The sequence below is a fragment of the Pagrus pagrus genome, assembly GCF_965226575.1.
Source record: "Pagrus pagrus genome assembly, chromosome: 7".
Classification (NCBI taxonomy): Eukaryota; Metazoa; Chordata; class Actinopteri; order Spariformes; family Sparidae; genus Pagrus; species Pagrus pagrus.
Genome location: NC_140191.1, coordinates 26,720,756 through 26,748,172, shown reverse-complemented (window position 1 = coordinate 26,748,172; position 27,417 = coordinate 26,720,756). Strand labels below are relative to the sequence as shown.

At 42.5% G+C, this 27,417-nt stretch overlaps 1 protein-coding gene across 2 annotated transcripts in view; it reads left to right on the top strand.

The window, feature by feature from the left end:
* Window positions 1–26,667, top strand: part of klhl32 (kelch-like family member 32) — a 31,792-nt gene extending 5,125 nt beyond the window's left edge. Inside the window, exons 3-11 of one of the 2 annotated variants that reach the window (XM_084357538.1) lie at window positions 502–679; window positions 6,280–6,387; window positions 11,670–11,768; window positions 15,176–15,391; window positions 18,332–19,058; window positions 19,230–19,288; window positions 21,855–22,047; window positions 24,150–24,244; window positions 25,546–26,667. In XM_084357538.1, the coding sequence (XP_084213664.1) occupies window positions 502–679; window positions 6,280–6,387; window positions 11,670–11,768; window positions 15,176–15,391; window positions 18,332–19,058; window positions 19,230–19,288; window positions 21,855–22,047; window positions 24,150–24,244; window positions 25,546–25,707 (1,837 nt within the window). In that variant the 3' untranslated portion in view covers window positions 25,708–26,667. Of the gene's footprint in view, window positions 1–498; window positions 680–6,279; window positions 6,388–11,669; window positions 11,769–15,175; window positions 15,392–18,331; window positions 19,059–19,229; window positions 19,289–21,854; window positions 22,048–24,149; window positions 24,245–25,545 lie in introns of both variants that reach the window. The other variant, XM_084357537.1, reaches the window with a different exon arrangement.
* Window positions 26,668–27,417: the final 750 nt, after the last annotated feature.

The window sequence follows — 27,417 nt, the reverse complement described above, 5'->3', positions numbered from 1 at the left end:
AGCACTAAACATAAGTTAAAGGTCATCGCATCCTAATTAATAGGCTATTCATAATAACGTTCCTCCTCTTGTCATGGCTATTTGTGCGAAATTCAATGACAGTTCATCCAAATATTTCAGACTGGACTAAAATGGTGGGGCAAAGAAACAAACTGCTATCTCTAGAGCCATGCTGCTAGCAAAGGTCTTTCTGCTGTAGTGTCAAAGAAATCTAACTATTCAAAAAATTGTTCAAATTCAATGTAAGGGTGTAGTTAGCAAACAAAATGAGTCTCTTTCTTTCATTTAGGCAGCCTCTCCCCAATAGGGATGTGTGCGTTCAAGGGTTAAATTATAGTAGTGGTAGTAGCCGTAGTTAGTTAGCTAGTTGTAATGTTATTATCAGTGTCATTAATACAGTATAACCAAAGCTTTGCATCTAACTGCAGTTTAATAACATATCCTCTGTATGTGTGTGTGTGTGTGTGTGTGTGTGTGTGTGTGTGTGTGTGTGTGTAGCAGTAGGGAGATGCTGACAGGACAGAGGCTCTGTCAGTCAAAGTCACACCAGGACTCGGTCCTCGCTGCCCTCAACCAGCAGAGGAAGGATGGCTTGCTGTGTGACGTCACCCTGGTCGCTGGTGAGCAGAAGTTCCATGCCCACAAAGCCGTGCTGGCAGCGTGCAGCGATTACTTCAGGGTGAGTACTGGACCGCAGTATATGGTATAGTGCATGATAATGTATCTATCTTACAAAATGAGCATTTGTAGCTGAACAGGAAGATTCTGTGTTTATTTCATTTTATTAAACACACATCTCGTTTGTTTTGCATGTACGGCGGTGGTTAGACTGCTCGAAAGGATTTGCACAAGCTGATGTTTCTATAAAAAGCAGGTATCAGTCAGGCAGCGTAGCCCGCTATTGATGTGATTGAGGTGACAATAATGTGTTACGTAACCATCTTCAGCGCTGGTAGATTGTTAAAACTGCCAACAAACCTGTCTGCACTGACCACTAATGGTTTAAATGGTGCTTAGCGGGCTCCACCATGTTGCTGAGAAAAAATAAGTGCATTTTACAAACTAAATTTGAGGGTTTTTGTTGTGAAAGTCAGCAGGTTTGTATGTACAGATGGTGCAAATGTAAATAGTGCTGCAGCAGATCATCTTTCACCATCCATGCCTAGTGTTTACTTTCACGTGGTCTCTTGCCAGCTTCGGTCTGATCCTAGTTAAGCCACAGAGGTAGCTGTAGGTAAACTCGGGCTGTCAGACAACCACACCGGAGACGGGGCCGCACAGGGAAAAGTGCACCGATGAGATGTGATTTAGGGACACTGAGCAGATTAGGAAGTAGAAATTAATCCCTCTTGAAAATGAGAGGCAGATTAAATATGTCCAAGTTGCCCAGGGATTATTCCTCCTGTGTGTGAGTGTGTGTGTGTGTGCGTGAAGGTTATTTTTACTTCTCACTGCAGAGAGTTGAGGGTGGGCGAGTCACACTCCTCTCCTCCTTTTGTTCGTCCTCTTCACTTTTGTTCTCCGGCTCCGTTTTTTAAAATGCCGCTCTTTCAAGTCCCAGCTGAGCCGAGCAACACTGTTGTTCCAGCACACAGATTATTAGATCAGCCTGTTACAGTAAGCAAGAAAACTCACTCCGCTCCCCTGTTCTTCCGTAGGGGCTTAACCACATTATCTTCAGTTTGTCATCTGACTCCACTGCTGGCTTTCATTGACTTCATTTACTGAGGAGATGAAGGTGCCTTGTGTCGTGAATAGCGGCTGTGTTCTCTCTCTTCCTGCCTCTTCCTCTCACGCTCACACACACATGTAGCAGTGATTATTACACATTATCTTGCCCAGCGGACGTGAGAGAGGTGTAATGAAATACCTGACCGAGCGTGAGTTGTTTACCTGAGACTTGTCCTGAATGTGTCACCTGCCTCCTCCGATGCCATCACATTAGTAAGATGTCTGAAATCAGTCACACCAGCATCACACCCCTCCCCTGAGCGAGAGCGCCCACACACATACACACAGACTGAATCTCCTTGCTTTCTTTGTCAGACAGAGAAATATCGTCTGTGAGCCCTGCAGTCAGGACAGAACTCATATCAAAAGCTATTACTGTCTCCAAGAAATGCCTCACGCTGAACGTACAACCTGTTCTACACACAACTCTGCTACTGCTTCAACCTGCTTATGAAGAAGTGCTACTTTAAGATGGACTATGTGTTATTCTGACCACATGACTTGTAGCTGATCACTCCTCTGTGCCTTCCAATAGCTTGATTTGATAATGTGATTAACAGTAAATCGACCCATGAGGGGAAATTTGGTGTACAGCACTCAACTCAGTAGTAAGTAATCTTCCAGTCAATCAAAGAACATTCAGTACTACATTCAGGGCAACATCCCAAATGGAAAGTTTGAGGGCTTTGCTTCAAAGTATTCGTAGTTTTTCATGCCAGCTTAGGTTTTCTTCACAATATTTAACGGTCCAGTGTGTAGGATTTAGTGGCATCTTAGCGGTGAGGTTGCAAATTCCAATCAGCTGAACACCCCTCACCTCGCCCTGCCCTCAGGATGCTGCTACGTGTGAAAAATGTGAAAGGTCCTCTCTCGAGTCACCGTTTGATTAGAAACATGGTCGTGGAGTCTGTGGAAGAGGACCCACAATATAAAAGGCTCATTCGAAGGTAACAAAAACACATTTTATACTAATGAAAACATCATTTTAAATATTATATTTCATTTCTGCCATTAGATCCCCATAAATCATAGACACTTGACCTGAAAGAAACAATGTGAATCAGATTTACCAATGTAGGATTAGACCATACATACATACATACATAGACTATGTAGGGGTTTGCACATTATATCTATTTATTCTAATATTGAACCAACTGAATCAGATTGATTTGGTTCTTGATGATTTGACACACGTCTCGGTTTTTCAGTTCTTCAAAGCTGTTTTAAGAGTTATCTGGAGCTGTTGTCATAGCAACAAATATTTTAGCTTAAACCTAGAAAAGTTCAAGCTTTTGCACAGATAGCCTTGATCATGAGTAGACATTTTAGGGTGAACCCCACAGGTTGTTTTCAAATATGAAATTTTTTGATGGGAAATGATGGTTTAATTATGATTTATATACCAACTGAACAAAAAAACACAACAAATAACTGTGATGTGCCGGGTGTTTGTATGTACTTGCATATAAGGTACTATAATAGGCCTAGTAATACATAAGTGTATATACTTACTGGAATATTTGATAGGATAGTAAGATAGGATATTGACGATATTATATATATTATATATAATATATAATGTATATATGTTATATATATTAAGAATGTGATATTACAAAGATCTCTGTACAGAGAAAAACAAATGAAGTTCACTGCCGGCAGGCTTCTAATCAGATTTACAGCAGCGGAACACAGTAATTGTGCACACACATCACTTACAGTCTAACTTAATTCACTCATAATAATTGTATAACAACCATGAATGTGTGGAAGCGGAAACATTGTGTAGCACAGAATAAAACACACCAATAACACCGACAGATGAAAATACAAAAATTTAGTTTGCACACAAGTGATGATAATGATAATAATGAGTTTTATTACCTCCATGTGGGCATTTCAGGCACAAGCCCTTCTTCAGACATGAAACAGGGACACACCATACAAGTACCTGAGCAGGGGGTCAGTTGAGAGGTCATGTGTCTACAAAATACATTAAATACAATGACAGTTGATGAATAAAATGAATCCTGTAAGTATACTGTACAATATTATCTAGACCACCTTAAAGGTGCATTCAAATATGGACTAGAATTATCAGCAGCATTTGAAAAAAGAAGTCCCAGTTTTGACGTTATGTCAAAGACGTCTGTGTTTCAGAGATATCTACTGGCGTTAGCAGTTACTGTGATATGCTGCCCTTATATGTTGGGAGTATAATAGGCGGCAGATTCTTACATATTGGACCTTTAATGTATCACAACAAGATCATCAGGTCAAAAAAGTCATATTGTTTCGGCCTCTTGAGGAGGGTAATATGTGAAATCATACGATCAGCACTCAGCCAATCATATGACCACGGTTTTGTTTTTCTACTCATGTGCCTGTATTTAAAAGAAGAGAGCATTGTTATTCAAGACGGGGTCATCATTTCAGCCTGATAACAACATTTTCGCCTGCATTAGCTAGCTTTGTTTGAGGCGCAGGGAACTAATGAATGCAACATTGTAGTCAGACCACACACAAACATAACAGAATATTATCAGTACAACTACTAGTGTCTTTGAAAGGTTTTGTGTTTCATCGCCTGGTTGTGGTTTCACAGGTTTTTCTAGTTTTCCAAAAGGAAAATTCTGTAATGAACCCTGAAATCTTGATCAGACCACTGATATCTGCGCTGGTCTCAGAAATAGTAGCTTGCCCTTGGCATTGTAAGAGTCTTCTATGTGATCACTTATGATTTCAGTGACGTGTAGCCACAGGCCCTCAGAGAGAGACTAATAATTAACTCAGACATGAAAAAAACCTCACTGAATGTGGTAATATTTCCATGGTAGCGTGAGGGAGTCATGAGTCCTCTCTGCTATGATCACAAGAAGCACACACACATAAATTGTGCTGGCAGGTCAGGCTAACTGCAGCGCTGCACCCCCACTGCAGCATCATGTGAAAGGACTGCAGTGAGTGAGTGCAGCTCTGTGGCTCAATGTGTCTCTGTGCTCGATCTATATCCCAAGTCAGAGGAGCCATCCGTCACCACCAGCTCTCCCTCAGCTCCTCCACCAAGGTCAGGAGCATTAACGCTGGAGGGGGACAGCTCTGCGAACACTCTCAGAGTGCCTGCCCTCAACCTAACCGCTCACACACAAACACACAACGTCACAGACTCAAACGTGCGAAGCGTAGGCGGTTCCTCTGTTGCATGTACTCTTACTTTCCTATGTCAGGCCTTTGTCCCTGTTCAACTTTGTGTTTTACATTCATGCACATACTGACCACAGCCTAGCCATCCCATCACACCCCAGGTTTAGCCACAGGCCATCCTGTGCTCAGCGGACCAGTGGATTTTTAATTAGCGCAGTGGTGAATCAACAAGGCTGAGCTTTGAGGAGAGATGTGCAGGCCTTGGTTAAAACACAACATGGCCTCAAGCCAACCCTGTGTCACCCATCATCCTCACAATAAAGAGGGGCCATTCGCCAGAGGAGAGGGGGGTCAGGGCCAGGTTAGAGTTCACGGCTGCTATGACTCAGGGAGAATCGGACAAGATATGGGAGGAATGAATGTCGTTTTCTGTGACAGCAAGAGATGCTATCTGACGAGCCAGAGGGTCCTCAAAGGCTTTAATTCTGTTATATACCAGTCTCTAGATAGTGCGGAGTGACTGTGCTACAAGCTGCTACTGTGATTAAAGAGATACAGTATGTGAAATTGCAAGTTAACTAGATCACTATCCTGAGGCGAGGAAAACTGTGGGGGAAAGACAGCAGCTGGAATTACTTTTCAAACGCAATTTATGTTGTCTGTTTGCAATACAGACAAAGAATATTAACTATAACCTTAAAGGCTTCACAACATTGCTGTGCTGCATAAATGAAAAGACAAGTTGAGCTGATCTTCATCATGGCCACATTTGACCCATCATCCTCCCCTCAATCTTTCCCCCTCCGTGCTGCTGCGCTCTGCTGGTTGCCCTGATCAATGGCTCTGTCATCCCCTCATGGTGTGACACCAGTCAATAGCTTTGATTAGCGAGCAGCAAGCTGGACTCACGCACAGCGGGGTCAGACTGCAGACGCTGCGTCCACTGCTTTGATTTCACATGCGGAGTGGCGTGCACATGTGTGCGTGACAGAGGGAGAGAAAGACAGAGAGGCTGTAGCACAGAAAGTACTGATTGTGCTATTTATCGCTGCTGACCTCCGGGCCCGAGGCAGGTAAATCAATACAGGAGGGCTCCAGGATGTTGTGTCTGGCAGGTTTTGATTAACTATGATGCTGCTTTTTCAGCACATGGGCATACAAAACCGATTTGTCAGTCGGTTTATACTTGAACGACAGATATGATCAACATTGATGGAGTGGAAGAACAAAGCTGGATTGATTTCAGCATCAGTGTCTGTGGTTATTGATCTTTTTTAATGTCCCATGGTGCAGTTTTTTTTCCTCTTTTTAACCAAAGACAGATTATCCCAGATGAAATATCTGTGATGTGGTATTCCCTCAGCTAACCTCCCATGTTTTGGCTACTGTATGTGTCATCAGGCTATGTTCAGCTTGTGCATGGTGGAGAGTGAGGCAGACGAAGTGACTTTGCAAGGAGTGACCAGCGTTGGACTGAAGCACGCTTTGGACTTTGCCTACACCGGACAGGTGAGTCTGAGCAATGTCTACCACAGTTGAAAAGAAACAGCAAAGAGCAGTGCCTGCAGAAACTTAAATTCGTCATCCACGAAAAAAAAAACACGTCACAGTACATTCCACAATGTTTTATCGGGAGGTCATAGCTGGGAAGTGCTGTTCAGAAACACCGGAGCAAAAACCACAGGCACTAGAGATGGTGGAAGAACTTAAATTAGCATAAGGTAAATAAAGGTCATGTTTTCAAAATTATTGGTAATTGAGAGTACAAAAATATTATCAGCAAAATGATTTATCAGTGCTAAAATGTGGTTGGAAGCCCAGTATTTATGTTAAATGATGTTCTGACCTACTGTATCATTAGGTGACCTCTGACAGATGACACTGTTCTTCTTTAAACTGTCCTTGAATCTTGCCCTTTCCCAAACAAATGGTCTTAAATCTATATTGCACCTGCTTAGGCTAATGGTGATTGATTTTCCTCCGAATGCTATGAATCGCTCAGATCTAGTTCCACTAGTCTTATAAATGACGACTGAACATTTCCAAACATGCATCTTTGACCTGGCTTACAAAAGAAAAACAGAAAATAGTGTCAATATGATGCAGTATAGTGTAAGTGTAATAAGAGCGCAGGCAAGTGTGTAAATTCCTCAGGTGTGACTGGTGTTTGGTGAATTGGGCCCACGACACAGTAAAGCCTCAGCGGTGTGTTCCAGCCTCCCAGATGCACCCACACACTCAACACAGCCCTCCAAATCAAGCTAACACTGTTTAGCTAATGTTGGTCTCCAAGAAAATATTTCTCATGCCAAAGCACCCTCATCATCAAATAATGGAGACATAGTCAACCTCACTAAGCACATTTAAATGGCTTTACTAAGCCATTAACTTAGGCATGGCTAAGCTAACTGGCACGTTGCCTGCACTGACAGAATTTGGCCAAACAAGCCTCCTCAGCTACCTCACACAACAAAGCTCACAGTTGTGAACAACATGTTAACCAACAACACCCGGCTAATAACATGCTAAGCTAACTAGCATGTTGCCAGCACTGACAGTGATACTGTTTTTAGATGTACATACTATGACTGCACATTATGCAGAATAGCCCCTTCCACTGTGTTTTATGATGATATTGAATTATTATGGAAGCATCGATGTATAAGTGGAATTTTAATGTTGATGCTGGTTCAAGGAGAGCTGACTTGAAACTAAGAATTGTCGTGTTTTGTCACCTTAGAACAAGGCTTTATATGTACAGGTCTACAGGGTCCTCCTCTACAGAAGTCACCATGTTGCACCGCCATGTTTTTACAGTAGCCCTGCTCAGACAAACCAAACGCTGGCTCAAGAGACGGCCTTTTAGCTTTCTGCAACCTCACCATTAGATGCCACTAAATTCTTGCACTGGTCCTTTAATTCACTCCAGTGAATCAAATGTCTTAAACAGATAAAATGTTTGAAGGCCAAAAACTCTATCTGCAAGTAACTAGCAACAACAACCCTTACTACTAGAATAGAAAGAGCAGCATGCCCCTCCAAAATACAGTTAAATATAAGTTTAAAGTAGCAAAAAACGGGGCTACTCAAGTAAAGTATGAGTACTTAAAATGGTACTTGTGCACAGTAGTTACTTTTCACCATTGCCAAATATGTAACCAAAATAAATCAAAACAGCGGCTTTGCAGATTACCACTTTAATCTGAGCACCAGCAGCTTCTACTGCAGCGTGCCTTTGGATACAGTGTCATCCAGGAGGGTGCAGGTGCTGTAACAGATTTTACCACTCGCTCCTCTCCCTGTCGCTGCTCTGTTCTCTGTGGTCACACTGCTGAACATAATTCTGGGATTCTAAATAAGAAACAGAGTGAAATTCAAGAAAGCTGAAGTAACAGAGCACAGTATTACATTTCCATACTAAAGCAGCGAGACGGTCATGCACGCGAGGTCACTGTTCTGGCCTTCCCATCCCGTGAATAAGTGTGCGATCATCTCTAATAACCCTCCTTGACCTTGTTAGTGCCAGCGATCCTCGCTCCAATAAGCAGCCCAGCGGCTTATGCAGTACACTGAGAGGCCAGGAACTTTGTAATTACTCCTAATTTTATTTCCACAGTGGAAATGAGCAAAGAGTGAGTGGTTGGGCAGTGTAAGTAGGTCAACAGCAGGCTTGCAAGCCGCCCTGCTTTGGTTGGCTCAGCTCCTGTCCGCCCAGAGGAGATGATAGCAGATGAGATGAGGGCAATATGCTTATCCCCACACCGTAAATAATGACCTACTAAAAATCCTTCAGCCACATGTCATAGGCCAGCAGTGCGAGTGAGGAGACATGCTGCTGTGGGATGCTCTCAGACTGGAAGTCGGTCAAGTAACTTCAATGAGATTTTTATTGCACGCCAAGACCACTGTGGATAACTCAATCAATTAAACAGCTGGAACATCCTGCAGTCTTTTATTACCCACAGTTGGGTAATTTTACAGATTATAAATTAATTTTTCTGAGCTGAAAGAATGAACTGAGCCCTCATGGGTCAGATCCTGGGTAGAAGTCTTCTGTATTCTGCCTTACAAGCAGCAGCTACTTTCATTTTGTCAACTCCTCCAGGTGAAGGCTCGCAAGTAACAAGTGCAATAAATGTCGGTTTACACAAGAGCACGCCAAACTCCCACACTGAACCTGCCACGGTGTTATAAAACTTCTGCTGTGTCAGGTTGGAGTGCTCCAACTGTAGTGGGCCTCTGGAGAGGAGAGCAGGATATGAAGAGCGTTTACTTACAGCTATTACTGTGATTATTTGGGGTTCATTGCTGCTGCTGTCTGCCAGGATGCCGCTGATTGAGCCAACGAAGGGGGAGAAAATGGAGTGTTTGCTGTTTGCCTCAGCTTAAATTCATCTAATAAAAGTAGTGGTGATGTCTAAAATAGGTGTGCTTCTCTGAGTTTAGTTTTCCTCTTATTAAGAGAATTTTTTATCTGATTGGCGATCAAAGAATGAAGTCTTTCTATTCCCACTGGGGCGCTGTGCATACAGATTCTAATAATGGAAGCAAGGAACCACTCACTGTATTATTGCTTTCTATCTTAATATACTGAGCTTATATAAAACCCATAGATTGTGCTGGTGGTTAATTGGACCACTGCCCATGCCTGGCAGGAAACCATACTGTGATAAATGTGCACATGTAGCTTAATTGCAGAGGGGAAAAAAAAAATACTTCCCAGCAAAGCTTGCTGAGGTTTTTTGGAAGTGGCTTTAGTTAGAGGGGAAATATTTTATCATAAACCAATTACACAGTTCTTTCCAGTGAACCGTTTACATGAAACTGCTCAAATAATGTTCATATTTATATGGAGCATAGCATGTGATTAAGCGCAGCTGGTGACTCAAATGTTTTTGACATCATTTACAGTAAGTGGACAAACAGGCATTAGAGGAAAGTGAATTTGTTCTGTCAAAATAAAACAAAAAAAATGCTTCTTCTGTTTTCAGAAATCAGAAATAATGAGTAGGCTATAGCAACAAAACGATAGCCATGAGTGCTGCTTGACAATATTCAGCCCACTGGTGTATCAACAGAAGTGAGAGGCGAGGGAGACGAGTGATGAAGTCATTTTTTTTCTCACTTTCACTACTGATGCTGTCACGCCTCTGTGGCTATGTAGGCCAGTGCTGCTGAATGGATTATCAAAGGTTTGTTCCTGCTCTTCAAAACAATGCCAAATTTCATCTGGAATAGGTGAGTCCGCTTTGTGACAGGTAACATGGGCCCTGTTCAGTCTGATTGGGCTATTACTCCAATGATTAATAGAACATTTAACTCCATGTGGTTCTGTTAGTGTGCTGAGAGTAGACACAAAAAGGGCAGTTTACCCTCCATCAAGTACGTAATACCTGACTTGGCTCCTAGAAGTGATACGAATCGGCTGCATTTATGTTGAATGCGTATGGGTGGGTATTATAGAGGAAACAGAAGGATGCTTTCAGCTGCTGTTCATTCAGCTCAACAGGAAGCACTTTGGCAGAATCCGTGCTGTAATAATTGCCTGAATATGTTGCTTTGCTGGGAGGATGATAATGATGAATCGAACACATGGGTAGAGCACTTCTTGTTATGCTGTGCAATCTGTCACACTTCGCTTTCCCTGTCCCTGTTGCACCATCTAAAAACATTTTTAAATAACCTGGAATACAGACAGGATTCTCAGTGATTCGCAACCAAAATCCACCAAAAATGAAAAATCAAAGATAAATAATGAAATTAGATATAAAGTACACTGCCTGGTTTTCCAATTCAACTGAGTTTAGCTCAGGTGACATTGGCTCACTGTTTGCTTCAGAGCCGAACTTGCATTGTAAATTGAGTTAAGAATATGATAGGCTCTACTGTCGGGTAGAAAATATCTATCAGGGTTGTTTTTTTTGTTTTTTTTTCCCATATATCAATTTTGTTTATCACTCATGCCAAAACCATATCTTTAAACATATCCCAATATACTTTAGGTGTATACAAAGTGTGCTATGCTACATTTCCCTTACCAAACACAAATAAGTCAGCCCAAATAGTGCTTCAGCTAATCCTTTCTTATTTTATTTTATTTCCAAAGAAAAGCAACTAATTCTCATATTTGAGAAACAATAAAAGGCTGACGGAAATCATTAATTCACTATCAAACTAGCTGCTGGTGAAATATTTCAGCTCAAAATCAAAAATCACAGTCACACACAACAGTGCCAAATGGGAAAAATGACCTGATAATGTGTATAGTGACTAAACCAGACTGAGAGTCCAAAACCAGGCTAGCTGCAAGCTGGTGTAATGTTTACCATGTTCACAATCTTAATACATAAACTAAAGTATTGTCCGTCCCTAGCAGACTGTTCGCACCTATTCATTTTGAAAGAGCAGCAGCAGAGTGAAGACACTCGACGGACCGATGGTGTAACTTCATCGCTCACTCAAGTCAGGGAGAGACTTTTGCATTTAAAGGGCTGATCTCCGCTTTGCTGATGTCCAGCCAATAAATGAACAAGACAGGGTGAAACATGTTTCTCTTGTGCAGACCTAATGCATTTAAGGGTTAATATGACTGATAGCCATTACCTACTGTACAAACAGGAAGAAAACATGCTTTACCTATAATTTCATTTCCTCCCAATGAAGGGATGTAACAACACCAAATGACAGTAACTCTCTGTAATAACTAACTGCAATCCAACTGCAGTGAAACTAAAACTAAAGTAGAACAACAACAAAAAAATCCAAAGACCTTGGTTGTCTCCTCTGGACAGATCCTGCTGGAGCCGGCGGTGATCCAGGACGTCCTGTCTGCTGGCAGCCACCTTCAGCTGCTGGAGCTCCTCAGCCTCTGCTCCCACTACCTCATCCAGGTACACACACACACACACACACACACACACACATATACACACAAACACATACACACCCCTGTGCTGAGCTGGAGACATACAGTAATAAGAGGAATCAGATTCAGGAGTAACCGGTTCACACTAGAGGTCCCACGAGGTTAATGGAAATCCTGTAATATCATGGAGTTTTGAGAGTTGTGTTCCACTGGAGAACAGTCAGCTGATTTAATCCTGTCTGCGGGGAGCATCAAGGAAATTTACTGTACAAATGAACCACTTAACTTGAGTGGAGCTAATAGGTTTTATGCTAGGACTCATTTCACATGTTTATTGTATTAGTATGAGAATCCAATTCTCAGTTGCACTAGAAACCAATAAGTAGCCCATTCCCCTTTAGACTAACAACAGCGTGGACCAGGATCTTAGGTTTATGATAATGCCCTGTCTTTGTTATGGGACGTTATGCACTATAATTTTACATGGGGATAATGGAGAACATATTGATTCTGGCTGCATAATTTTAATGACAAAAACACTGATGTGGCCTCATCATCCTTTCACCGTAATTGAGTAGAAGACAAGAGCAACCACAGTCGGGCTGTCAACAACATTAAATTGCTTAGCCTTATGCTGTGTGTTTTGCAAAATACTGACAAAGATCCACATAACGTGGCCTCGTCACACACATGTCATAACAGATATCATGTAAATGGACATTGAGTTTAATCCTTCTTGTGCTCAATAAATCAATAAAGGAATAGTTCAACATTTTGGGAAATACATTCGCTACATTGCTGAGAGCAATATGTGAAGCTAGAGCCAGTAGACAGGTAGCTTAGCTTAGCACAAAGACTGGGAACAGGGAAACAGCTAGCTGCCTCAGTGGAGGGGTAACAACATCTGCCAGCACCTCTAAAGCTCTGTCTCTGATTAAAGGTGCAGTAACTAGGAACTGGCCACCTGTTGAATTCATACACAAAACAAAAAAGGGGCAGCATATCACAAGAATGACCACTAACTGCTGCTTACTGTAGCTGCTATTAGCTAGTTAGCTCAGTTTGCTGTGCAGCTAGCGATCTTGACGGGGTGCTGTTTACATTACTAGCACAGGGGCTTTGGAAAGGGATGGGACTAGCCAGTTAGCATGCTAACTTCAGTAGATCTCTGTAACGCAATCGGCCATATTGAGCCTTTAATATGTCAATACTCATTTATTTAAACTTCAGCCTACGAAAACAAAATTTGGTTTTAAGGATGTGATATGTGCTTTTCCATTACACTACACTTTTTGTGTAGGCTAGATTAAGTCAAGACAATATACAGAATTATGGAGCTTTAGAGGTGCTGGTAGGTGGATTTTATACCCTTAGAAAGAGCGAGTTGTTCCTGCTCCCAGTCTTTATGTTAAGCTAAGACAGCTGTCATCTGGCCCTTGTTTAATGTTCAGAATACAGATAGTAGAGAGTGGTATCGATTTTCCCATCTAGAACTCAGCAAGGAAGCAATGTAGGAAAGTGGAAGTGTTCTTTTCAAACTAACATCACTGCAAAGTTTGCTGCAAAAAGTAACCTAAACATTGCTGTCAATATCAAAATTTTAACAACGTCCAGTCTACTGTAATCTATATTTAATGGTCTGGTGTGTGCCCCCCTCCCTCCACAGGGAGTTCAAAGCCAGTACAGATTCCCAGTGTTGATCAAGGACACCTCAGGGGGGTGGATGCTTGTCAGCTAAGGTGCCTGATTCAGGTCTCTTCAATAACTAGGCCACTCTGCTGCTTGTTTCATGTATTTTATCACCGGGACCAAGATGAATGTGTTGGAACAGAGGCAAAGTCGGCCTACTGTCCTCTGGGTATGCTGCCAAAAGTAGATAAAAACAAATCAGGTTGAAGCCGTTGCGAAGCAGAATCACTCTGAGGTATTTGATGCACAGTGTTTGATGGCTGCCTGGAATCCATGCATTTTGCAGTGGTTTTAGAATCACTTAATTGCATACATAATACATAATACATACTCTGCAAGACTAATTCAGCATGTGCATGTCAAATCTCTGCCACCATAGTATCATCTCTTTACACTGTTTACCATCAGTCTGTACTGTCTCTTTACTATAGTAAACATAGCTCAAATCTGCCATCTGGTGGTTGCAGAAGCCTCATCGTTATTGATTTGCAGTGGCCAGCCAATACCTCACTATAGACACAACGACGACCTCCTGAATAAGCCATTGAATTTTCTGTTTGTTCATCTCTTTACCTGCTAACATCCTTGATGCAGACAGATGTTTTATTTGGTATGTGGCTGGAGTGCATAATGGACAGTAAGGCCTTACCAATAACATCACACACTGCACCAATAGATTGAAAATCAGATATATCAGCCAGTCACGACCGTCCACCTCAGATGGATATGATGGATATTGATGTGCTGAACTGAGCTAATTGAATATTGAACAACTGATCAATAATACACTTGTTGTGTATAGCACTGTGAGGCCTTTATCTGAAATGATAGTAATGACACATTATGACTGGTATGGATGTGTGGTAGTTACTGCTGTATTTGTATAATCATAATTCCAATACTCAAAGGGGCACCATGTAACTTTTTAACAATCTATTTTCTTGACCTGTACGACCTTTAGGCTGGCAGTTGGCTCTTTTTGATCTCACCCCGTCTGTCTTTCATAATAATTTGTGAAAACACACAACTTACGAAGTACATCTAGAAACTCATGTTCGGGACGTTTAAGACTTGATCTGTAAACCCCTCACATTATCATCTGGGCTGAACAATGGTACTAACGGAGGTCCCAGACCAGATTTCTCCTCCAGTTCGAGAGAATTTGGATTAAATTAGCCTAAAACACCTGTAGTCTGAATATATGTATCAAGAGCGCTGTCTCTGTTTGTTTATAAGCCCATAAAAATGTTGCATCTTCCACCTTTAATAAGGATCTTTAATCTAATGTGTTTTAAACGTTGAGAGAGGAGGGGATTTAGCTGATGCATGTTTGGACTGTATGTTCTGAAGGACAGCCAGAAGATGGCAGTCTTATTCCACTAGTCAAGCATCATTATCTTTTATTTCCCCGGTTCCTTGTGTAGTCTTTCTCTACATTTGGCATCTGTAATGTTGTCATTTAACTATGAAACTGAGATGATCCCACAGTTCATATATACATAATGCATATATGTGGCTTATATGCAGTATGTGTTGGGATGAATGTGTCTAACCTTTATAGATGAGTTGAAAAAACCCCAAACAGGACATCTATAATTGGTAAATGGGACATATGCTTAAAAAAAGATGGCTTACATAAAACAAAAATATTCAGGAGTTCACATACGTTAAAACATACTTCCTGAGAAATCATAATATTTAGCAGATCATATGCACTTGTATGTTTATGTATTCACCCTGCAGGAACTAAGCAGTGTGAACTACCTGGAGCTGTACCGCGTGGCCGACCTGTTCCACCTCCCCGCCTTAGAGGAGGCCGTGGTGGGCTTCCTGGTGGAGCACCTGTCTGAGCTGAGCCAGAGCAGGCAGGAGGAGGCCCTGCAGCTGCCCTACCGCCTCCTCAGGGAGGTGCTGAAGAGCGACCGCCTCACCTCTCTGAGCGAGGAGGAGATATGGAAGGTACCAGACGTGTGTCTGTGTGTGTGTGTATGTGTGTGTTTCATCACAGGTAGGTTTGTAAGGTGTTATGGCAGTGTTTAAAAAAAAAAAAGAAGTGAGAAACAATCATCTCAGCTTGTAAATTTGAACACATTGCACCTTGGAACCAAATTAATCTTTACATATAACACACACACACACACACACACAGTACATGAAACAACAAATGAAACACTGCCAGCTGCATCTCCATGTATTGTTTGTTTATATTAATGCAGATATGCAGTAGGAAGGACTGTTTCTGATGTTATGGTTATGGACACGTGTGTTGTGTGTCAGTCTGTGTGAGCGGCCATGGGTGTGTGTGTGTGTGTGTACGTGCATGTGTCATGAACTGCTGGGATTGCAGAGTGAAGCGGCAGTGCGGGGTGGGGACTCACTGTTTTGACTGTTCATTTGCACCAATCAGCCTCCCCCTCCCGCCCTCCCCCTCCGATCTCTCTCCCTCTCTGCCTTTCTCCCCTTCTCTTCTCTGATTAGGCCCACCGCGGCTCCATCAGGGCCCCAATCCCCCAGCTGTCACTCGGCCGCCCGTCTGATTGAAAACAATCAGGCCTCTGATGGCACAATTACCCTGACCCTTTAGCCAGCCGCCGCCGCCATAATCAGCCTCTGATTAGGCTGCTTTGGGCCTCCTTCACTTCGCCCAGAAGGTTAATTTGGGCATCAGACGGAAGCGAACGGCAAGCGGGGGCCGTCGTCCGAAAGGGTGAGGGGGGGTGTGCGCGCCAATACCGGACTGATATAGCTTGGCCGTCAATCATTGTCACTCAGAGTTTTCTTCGAGTCTCTCACGCTCTGGAAATCACATTTTCTCTGGCTTTGTTTTTTTCCCCCCTCTCTCTTCTTTCTTGCCATCCTTTGCTCTGCCTTTCTTCTGCCACCCCCTCCCCTTACCTCTCTCCCTCACTATCTCTTTCCCTCTCTCTCTCTTTTGTAGTCTTACTCCCTCCTTTTCACACACACACACACACACACACACACACACACACACCCTCTCGCACTTTCTCTTTCAGCACGGAGGGGAAGGAGGGAGAAGGAGTTGATTTATTCTGTGCCCTGAGGAAGTTGTGTGATGCAGCGTGACCTTCACAGTCAGCTGCCGTAGTGCACACGCTCACACACACAGACACACACAGACACACACACACACACACACACACACACACACACACACACACACACACACACACACACACACACTGACACACACACACACACACACACACACACACACACACATTCCCAAGCACACACACACATATACTGTCACTTCAGAGCAATGAGGAGGAGAGAGGCGGGGTGAGCGATAGAGAGAAGGAGGCAGAGACAGGAGAGTGGCACAGATATCACAAAAAGACAGTCCTGACTTGCATGTTTGTTGCATATTCACTCCTTCAGAGGATTGGAGGAGGAAATAAAAGAAAAGCTGTTCACCAGCCAGCAAACACTAAAATGCTGTGTTTTGATTTCTGGTGTGATACTGCGAATTTTCGTCCGGGGTCACCCTTGTTAGAAAACAGCATGTTCCCAGTTCCCACTGCCCCAAAAAACTTGCCTTTATCCTGCTGTACTAAGTTCTCTGTGTGTGTGCACGGATTAAAACCACTTTGTTTTCCTGATGATGGTATCAGTGATCTCCAGTCATCTCGCCCACATTCACACCTCGTCGCAGCTAAATAACCTTCCACCGCTCTCAAGTTCAATTAAATCCCTTCTCTGCAACCCAGTCCGCCTGCATTAAACAAAGGAGGGTGCCTGTGGATATTTACAGTCTGTATATTGAATGCCGCTGATTAATAAGTACTTGTGTGTGTTGGCAAGTATGGATGCAGTGTCGGCTTGCCTCAGTCTTGCCCTAATAGCCTTTAGGTGTCTAGAAAAATAATTATGATTAGCAGTCCTACACTCATTTGTTTTCTGAGGTGCTCTCCTCTCGCTTTCTTCCTTTTTTCTCGCTTATTCTTCTAATCTTTACTTATTTTTAAACTGACTCCTGTTTCCTCCTTCCATTTACTCTCCTCTTGCACCCTTTATTCCTTCCCCCTTCTCTCTGCTCACAACCTCTTCCTCCCACCCCACTTTTAAGGGACTGTATGAAAATGTTTTGGGTGAGGATGTGGATGTTTTCTTTGGACCCTACCCTCAAGTTATGAAAAACTGGATCACCATTCCACCAAAAATGTCAAAACAAACCAACCATATTGTATTTGTTCAACTTTTATCAATAATAACCAAAGGAGGAACAGAGAATTTAAAGGTGAAATATTCAATGCATTCGCTGCCACGAGATATCATACTAGAGCATCAGCGTGTCAGACCGAAATAATTGCCTCCGTAGTTCGCAGCTGATTTTTTTTTTCATCAAGATCCATGCATTATTCCCTGAGAAATAATCACCCTATCTCACAATCTTAAAGAAACTGAAAAGAAAAAAATCCTAGATCAGTCCCTTTATGTGGATCTGTACTGAAAGTTATTTGGGTCTATCCATCTAAGTTTGGTGTAAATCCATTCAGTTGTTATTGTGTAATCCTGCTGACAAACCAACCAACAAATCAACAAAAAAAAAAAAAAAAATGGACGTGGGTGAACATCAAGTAAAATGTTGTACGCAATTACCAGATTTATAGGAAACATAACAAAATGGTGATTGCTCTCGTCACTATTTAAAATAAATCTGTAGTTGTCCTCATGGCTCCCCTGGCAGAGCATACGCCCCATGTATGATGCTGATTCCTGGGTTTAATTCCAGCCTGTGGTCCTTTGCTGCATGTCCTCCCCTCTCTCTTCCCCCATTCCTGTCCTATCAAAATAAAAGCAAATTTTAATTAAGCAACCACCTAATGAGTGCACTAGGCCCAAAGTATATAACTTCTTCTCTCCTCCATTTGCCTTTAGTTGGTTGTTCTGTGGCTGGAACACGACTGTCGCTACCAGTACACTGAGGATCTACTCCAACATGTCCGCTATGGCTTGATGGACGTCCCCACACTGCACCACCTTGCCCGTAGCCACCCTCTGGTCCAGTCCAGCCCTACTGCTGCCGCCCTCGTGGAGGAGGCCCTGGACTACCACCACGCTACCTTCGCCCAGCCCCTCCGCCAGTCGGCCCGCACCCGACCTCGTTTCCAGTCTCTCACCCTCTACATAGCTGGTGGACGTAAGCGGGAGGTGAGCAGGGTCAGGGAGCTGCGGTATTTCAACCCGGCTGCACAGGAGCATGTACGTGTCGCAGGCGGGTCGAACTGGAGTGAGCTGGCGCCCATGCCTACCGGGCGAAGCCACCATTGTGTGGCTGTTATGGGGAACTTCCTGTTTGTTGTGGGTGGGGAGGTGGAGCATGCCACGGGGAGGACATGTGCGGTGAGGACTGCTTGTCGATACGACCCCCGGGGCAACTGTTGGACTGAGATTGCCTCCATGAAGGCCTGCAGAGAACACTTTGTCCTGGGTGCTCTGGGTCAGTACCTGTACGCAGTGGGGGGCAGGAATGAGCTGAGGCAGGTGCTGCCCTCTGTGGAGCGCTACTGTCCCAAAAGGAACAAGTGGATGTTTGTCCAACCCTTCGACCGCTCACTGTCCTGCCACGCCGGCTGTGTGGCTGACAACCTGCTCTGGGTCTCAGGTACACAGAGATAAGGAAGGATTCAAGATACTCACACACTCACATAGGCATTACATTTACCTTGCTTTTATACGTTAATATACATGCACACACGTAGTTCAGAGGCTTTATGCACATTTGTACCAATGTCTTTTGCTCTCCGATAAAGAGTGTTGTTCCTTTGTATTACAGGTGGGGTGACGAACACAGCTCAGTACCAGAATCGACTGATGGTGTACGACCCAGATCAGGTAACTGTGAATTGATGAGCTGTTAAACTTATACTCCTTAGACTTATTATTCCAAAGCATGCTGTAGAGTTTCACGACTTTAAAGCTGCTCAAATCAATATTTTCATATCAAAAACGGATGAAACGACTATGTGTGACACGAAAGGTGTCGGTCGCACCTGCACAAAATTGTAATCACAGTTTCAGTCTCAACCGTCTACTTCTGTGTTATGGAGCTTTACAGCATCTTTCAGCTTGGCCTGCGACCTAACAGTTTCAGTTCCCTCTCAATGTCTATTGCTGTCACTGTCATCAGTGCTGTTTCCAGTGGTGGCAGGCAGATGTTTCCAGTAAAACTGATCTGATTAACCCACTGTATGCTACCTGCTCAGCATTAAAAGACAGCCAGACAAAGTTAGTTACTAGACAGTGCTGAAGAGCTCGGTTTCCGTCACTTAGAGACCAAAACAGTTAAAAGAGTTAAAAGACAGTGGCCAGAAATATGACTTTGGATGGTGTAACATGTCTGCTGGATGTGTATAGAAAGTTGGTTCTATAAAACATTCACCATATGAGCTTTATAAAGTATGGTATCACTAGTATGATACTAATTTATCATTAAAAAAAAATAAAAAAGAAATAAAAAATCAAATCAAAAATCTAGATAACTTTAACCTAGCAATAACTGGGAACTTAATTTGTGTAAAGGTGTCAGATGATACACACATAACAAATAACATATAACAAATCACATAATAGAAATTTAGATTGAATTTATTTATTTATTATCTTCCATGTAGCCATTGGGCTTCTTTTAGTTCCATACATAAAGATTAAAAACTCCATCAACACTTGTTGTCTTAAGAAACACGTTATTGTTAGACCAACGTTTTTCAGCTCGTGGCCGTCGCCATCAGTGTCTAAAATCAGAAGTTGGACATCACTGTACTGAAATTGTTTCATGCAAACTGGCAACAGTGTTGTAAGTCATCACGGTCTACTGCAAACATGTTGGTCTGATGTTCTCAGCACTGGAAGTGTTGCTATAGTGTTGGACCTTCAAGACTGCTTTCCCTTCTCCATGCACCTTGCGAGTAGGTGAATTTGTGCCAGAAACTCCCACGCTAATTTAGATGTCAGACCTCTAAACTTGCTCTGTTTGGCCCGCAAATTATTGGCTCATGGACTTTATTTACTCAGTACTGTAACTTTTGTTTCTCCATATTGTAATTCTGTCACTACATTGTTTTGTCTACTGTCTACATAATTAATCTTTCTCTATTCTTTTTGGGATTTTTCAAAGTCGTTTCTTCTCTGAATATTGTTCACATTCTAAAACCTTCAAAAACAAATTTGGCTTTACCTGACAGTGAATGTCGCCAGAGTGATTTTATTGTTGCAAGGTGATGCAAAGTATACTCTTGAAAAATAATCTACTCTTAAACAGCATCAGTGTAACATTAATGGCTTTTTTCCGAGCATTAATGCAGACATTGTGTTCCCTATGATGAATTACACAACAGGCAGGTGTCAAGAGTGTGCTAATTGATTCTCACACCATATGGAAATTAATGATGGCATCGTGGAAGCTAGGAAAACTACAAAAAAAAAAAAACTCTACCGCTTACTTTAGAATATAATCAGTATTAAAGTATTTGTAATTTGCTGGAACTGCTCCTGTAATGTAAATCCACCTAATATTGTTTCTATAAGGTTACATCCTTCTATCTTAAGTACAAAGTCAAGAATCATATATTAACAAACATTCATTTTGTTGCAGTCTCCGGTGCATCAAATCGATTTAATTATTTCTCTATCTGAATTACTCACACACATCTAGCAGTAGTGGAATGTAGTAAGCCGCAGCTTCTGTTTGTGTATGTATATGAGCCAGCTGTTAAAGAGGGCTGGATCTCGGCGAGGCTGTATACGAAAGGTATGGAGGTATGCAGTGTGTATGTGCGTAAGGTGCACATCCATATGGGTCTGTGTTTGTACATGTCGGCGTGGAAGCGAGGGAACGAAGAAGCGAGCGAAAGAGAGAGGGAGAGAGTCTCATTTGTATTCACCATGAATCTACATTCACCTGCCAGAGCAACAGCAACCCCCCACCCACTCTACCCTCAACAGATGGCCACCCGTCAGCTCCCAGCAGACACACACACATACACACTCTCATTCTCTGCCTCAATCAAACACTTGCACACACATACACACACACACTGACACAAAATAAGCTTCGACACACTTAGTGAAATGAGCAGGGATCCTCGGTGTAAAATGGAGTGGCTGAAACATATGATTAGAAATAGGGAGGGAAGTCATTAGTACAAACCAGAGCTCCAGTGTCACGTTATTTATCTAGCACTGAGCATACATCAATTACCCATGCATGGATATGCTTAAATATTAATCTTCTTATTCATCCTCCTTCCTTTCCCACCCTCTCTCTTTCTCTCTCCCTCCCTCTTCGTACTACATCTCACCTCCCTCTCATCTGCATCCTATCATTTTCTTCCTTCTTTCTTCCCCTCCATCCATCACTTTACCCTAATCCGTTCTCCACCACCGTCACCTCCGCTTTCAGGACCAGTGGTTGGCCCGCGGTCCCATGTTGCAGAGGCGAGTTTACCACGTCATGGCGGCGGTGAGGAGGCAGCTCTACGTGCTGGGTGGGAACGACCTGGACTACAACAACGACCGCATCCTGGTCCGCCACATCGACTCCTACAACATGGACCTGGACCAATGGACACGCTGCTCCTTCAGCCTCCTCACGGGTGGGCAGAGTGGAGAAACCACACACGTGACCAGTGCATGCAGTTCCAAATTTATTCATTAACCACACATGTGAACATGCGTAGACTGTCACATTTATACTCTAGATGACTAATCAGGTGATAGTCACCAACTGGTCAACTCTCTGGTCTGCAAGACTGTGCTATAGACAGAAACATAGGTGGACATCACACTAAAACTGCTGCAAAAACAGCTTGCAAGCTCAAACCTCTACGTAACACATACGTAGGCCTACTCATTTGAAGGAATAGTTTGACATACGCCCATTCACTTTCTTACCAAGAGTTATATGAAAAGGTCAATACCACTCTCACATCTGTACACTACATATGAAGCTATAGTCAGGAGATGGTTAGCATAGCTTAGCACAAAGACTAGAAACAATGGGAAACAGCTAGCCCAGCTTTGCTTTAATTTTCCAGTCTGCAACTTTAAAGTTTTGGTTGGTTGTTTTGCGCCACAGCAGGCAGCCGTTTAAAGAAGTTTCAAAGCTCTAACACAGCACCAAACGACAGAGAGACAAAGTTAGCAACCAGCAAACTACTATGTTAGTGAAAGGTAACATTGGGGAAGCAAATCAGAGCTAAAAACAGTGTCAGTATTAGCTTGGAATTCCTCAGATGGCTAACTTTTCTACTCAAGGCCCCAAAAGCATATGGTCTCACATAGCTTCTATAAATGATGGGGTCCTACGTGAAAGCACAGTGTTTTACCCAGGTTGGAACAGTTTTGTTATTTCCCTTGACCCAAAGATGGCACCTCTCAAGTCCTATAATAATTGCTTGCTGGCACATGTGGCAAAAACGTTTCTAGCTTCCAGGTTTCCTTCTGGGGTATGTGGCCAACTGGATATGCACAGTAGTGTTCCTTCTGCTGGCCCCGCCCACAAGTTCCTTTACATTGACTTTACATTGTAATGACATCACAGATTTTAAAATAGCCTTTTCCGGCTCCAGGAAAGTTCTACAAATATAAAAAGTCCATGGGGAGTCATAATTGTGCTCGTTTGCAGTTCAACGTTTGTTTCTTTGTAATTGTGTGCTGTGGACAAAATGCTTTTGGGGCCACAGATCTACAGATTGTAGCTTATTTAGTAATGAGTATTTAAAGATCCAGTGTGTGAAGTGGTTAAGTTGCAGATTGCAACCAACTGAACACCCCTCACCTCACCCTCCCCTATGGTGGCTATGGTGGCCGTTAAAAACGTGAAAGGCCATCTCTAGTGCCAGTGTTCGGTTTGTCTGTTCCTGGCTACTGTGACAACACGGTGGACTCCTGACACAAAGGCCTATTTGCTGTGTGGATATATATATGTACATCTAATATACACCAATGAAAACATGATTATGAAAATTGTATTCAATTTCTGCCAGTAGACCCCCATAAATCCCACACACTGGACCTTTCATGTTACAGAGAAATACTTCAGGGGAATTAATCCTATTTTACTGAGACCACAGTATGCTTTTAACTCCGAACGTACTGTATGGATGGAAACATAGGATGAGTAAAGCTCTCTGCGTTCTCATTAGATAGAAACATTACACATAATGCCTCCCTGCTGGTTGTGAGTAGGTGGCAGGATGATATACAATGAAAACACATATATCTCTACTTTGGACTGGTGGGCATGCATCTACTATAGCCTCCATGCTGGTGGAGGTGGTACTCCATCCCACCTCCACCAGCATGGACCTAGAGGCACCAGAGACACAGTTTATCATGCACACACTGTACTCTAGGACGTGGTCATTCATTCTCTCATTTCATGTCACAGTGTTCAGCAGAGGCTTACGAGGTTTAAAGTTCAGGTGACTTTACTATTCCTCCCTCCTTCTCTACTCCTGTATGACTTTCCTCTTTTGTTCTGGGATCGTCTCCTCCAATTATATCTGTAAAAGTTTAAGACAAAGTCACAGGAAAGAGAACGAGAGCTCAATCTTGGCTCTCCATACACACCCGCCCTTGCCCCATCTTTCTCCATTTATCTCCCTCTCTGCCTCTCGGGGGACACGGAAGTCATATTGTCTGAATGCCCTCTGCTTGGCACAGTGAAACAACGTGCCGGCTCTGTCCTCCCCAGGTCAAAACGAGTCCGGAGTTGCCGTCCACGATGACAGGATCTATGTGGTTGGAGGATATTCCATTTGGACCAACGAGCCTCTGGCATGCATTCAGGTGAGAGATGTACATTTGGCCTCATAACAGTTGTGACACGTCAGAATTATCAGATAAAGTGATAGGAAGTCAGCTTTTCTACTGATAATATCCTGTTCATTCGGTGAAGTGAAACAGCAGCACAGTAATTATAAAATAACTATTGAAATTAATGAAAGGATACATCTTGTATAGTTGAACAAGGGACCATGTACACAGTCCTCCAAGGATTTCTGACCTTCGTGGTAAAGGAGAAGGAAGTAGAAAGGGAAAAATGGCTGAAACATATATAAAATTCAGTTCGCTACCCTCTGGTTAATGGAAGGATATCTGTATATAATTTTTATTAATTCCAGAGATAAAAAGAAGATGATACTGGGTTAAGAGAATGATGGTTGTTTCACCAGCCTTTCTGTAGTAGTTAATATACCAACCAAACTTAAAGCTCATCACAAACATTTTCTACAAATATTACTCTTAGCATGTAAAAAGGGCTATAGCCAAGAAGTGGATCGGAACGCCGATTGTAAAAGAAACATACTGGAGAGAAAAAGACCGAGGTAGAATAATAAGACTTAGTCAACCCTGCCCTTATGTATGTGCTCTACTCTGCCCCCAATCTTCCTCTGTTCCTCTGTGCAAGCTCTTCCTATGTAAAATTGTAGCTGTATGCTCAGGTGACATTGAGCACGAACCCTAAGTTGCTCCTTGCACCTTGTGTGGGTGTGTGCGTGTGAATGGAGGTGGAGACATTATTAACTCACTATTCTACAGAGAGGTATATTAGATTCACACTGTCAACACAGTGGAGCCCTTTAACCTTAATGAAGAACTGCATTTTCCATGCTTCCTCAAATTGAACGCAACCAGTGGATGCAGTAATCAGATATGTCTGCGTTGTGTTGTTTCTGATGTGATGATAATATACTGTTTGGGTAGCTTGGACATTGGCTTTGGTAACTCCCATCCTTAGTTGGATTAGCTAACAGATTTGAAATCATGTTCAACAAATTAAGCAATGAAAACTGTCCATTTTGACTCCGATGAAGTCACAGTATTTTCAAAACCTTGGACTGTTTGCACTTTTAAAGGCTACGCATCAATCAGTGTCCTCCAGTCCTTTTTTTCCTGCGAGAAGTTGTTGAGGTTTTTCAGTTTGGACCAAAGTGACAAACCAACCGACCATCTTAGAAACTCATATAGCCATCCTCGCAACATGGCCAAAAACTACTCTTATGACACAAACCACTAAGTCATATCTATACCAGTGTATCTGAAGGTAATTTATAAGGAAAATCACCATATAAGTTTCCTGTTTCCAGGTGCTGGATCTGAGCGCAGAGGGGAAGGAGGAGGTTTTCTACGGGCCAACGCTGCCATTCGCCTCCAATGGAATAGCGACTTGTTTCCTCCCGGCTCCTTACTTCACCTGCCCGAACCTACAGACTCTACAAGTACCCCATCACAGGATAGGTGCTGTTTAAACCACTGATGAACAAAACGTCAGGAAACTCGAACACGTAACCAGAGAATGGAGGATTTCAACTCAGCTCTGGACTGTCAGTATTTGCAAAACGTGACTGACATAACTGTACCTGATCATAGTAATCATACTGGAACCTGCCATCTCTGCCACACGAGTGTACAGGGATTTCTCTGAGACCCAAATGTAATAACAATACTATCCTGAACTACAAGAGCCATGTTATTCTGCAAGCTTCTAGGAAACTGAAAAAAAAAAGCAGCTGTCTCAATAATACAGCATATCTGTTGTATTTCCCCAAAGACTGGGACTCTACTCATGATGTCCAGTGAAGATGCGACGAGCAAGTTAAGAAAAAATAACTCCAGGGGGATTTTAATTCCCTAAGAAGACAGGAACAAAATGCCAATCCTATTACCAATTAAGTGACTTGTGGTAAGCAGACATTACTGAATTGCTCAAATGTTGTTTTTTGTAACCCATTATAGGGCTGTAGGAGCTTTTCTCTGTGTACCATTTCCATCAAACCTCTATAATCACTTCGGTGGCCTGAAAAACATGTGCAGGATGTTTTTCAAGATATACATCACAAAGCCTGTTTTCTCATTGACTCGCATGTACTTTGAAATTACAGATTGGTTTAGCAGGTGTCAAGAGCATGAAGGCCGAAACTCATCAGTGCATAAAGTACCATGTTTTTTTTATTCAAATACGGTAAAAAATGACTTGATTTTTCTGCCACAGCAGTGACACAGTACTGTATGTGTGTATGTTATCGACCCGTGAGATTTTTATAATCCTCAGGACCTAAGACTGTTGATGTTTAAATTGAATGTCTGCGTATTGTCATCATTCAGAGAATATCTGTTAAATAATCTCCAAAACAACCCTGAAACCAAAGCAGTTGGGACTCTGTATAAATCATAAATAAAAACCGATGTGATCAATCACACGCAAACTGCTTATCGACAACAGTTTCATGAAGTGTTCCCAAGTCTATGTAGTAATGTCCTCAATACAATCATGGTTTCACAAAGCGGCGAACCTTTCTCCATCCTTTAACAAGGCAAAAGAAACAGCCAAAAAAACAAAAACAAAGCAAACAAACCTCCCAAAAATGTCTTTGGAAGCTCCAAGATCCCAAATTGATCTGAAAAGACGTTATTTACACCCTTCACTGTAGTTAAGCTGGAAGTGTCAGTGCGTACCCCATCTGAAGTGGGTGCACAAAATTTGACTGTGCATCCAGGGTGTAAATAGTCTTTTCAGATAAATTTGGAATCTCTGGGCCTCTGGAGACTTGGATTACACCAGACAAGCTGCATGGAGCCATTTTATGTTTTGTCAGTTGTTTTTCGGTTTTACAAAACGTTAACCTTAACAAAACCATTATTTAGGTAAATGCTTCAATGCTGTTTGGCTGTGGAGCTCCAGAAATGTTTTGTGGACTTGAGGGGTGAGCAGATAATGACTGAATTTAAATTTTTGGGTGAACTTATTGTTTAACCTTTTTAAATGGCATCAAATTCAGAATAGGCACACATTTACAAAAATCAATGAAAATGATGAGGTAAAACATTAGATTAATTGTCTCAAGCAAATGGTCTCATTCTGTTTTGTGTTTTACACAGCATCCCAACTTTTTTGCAATCTGGGTTGCATAACACTTCTAATGAGATCGAGAGAAAATCTGATCCCTGCACTTCCCCTG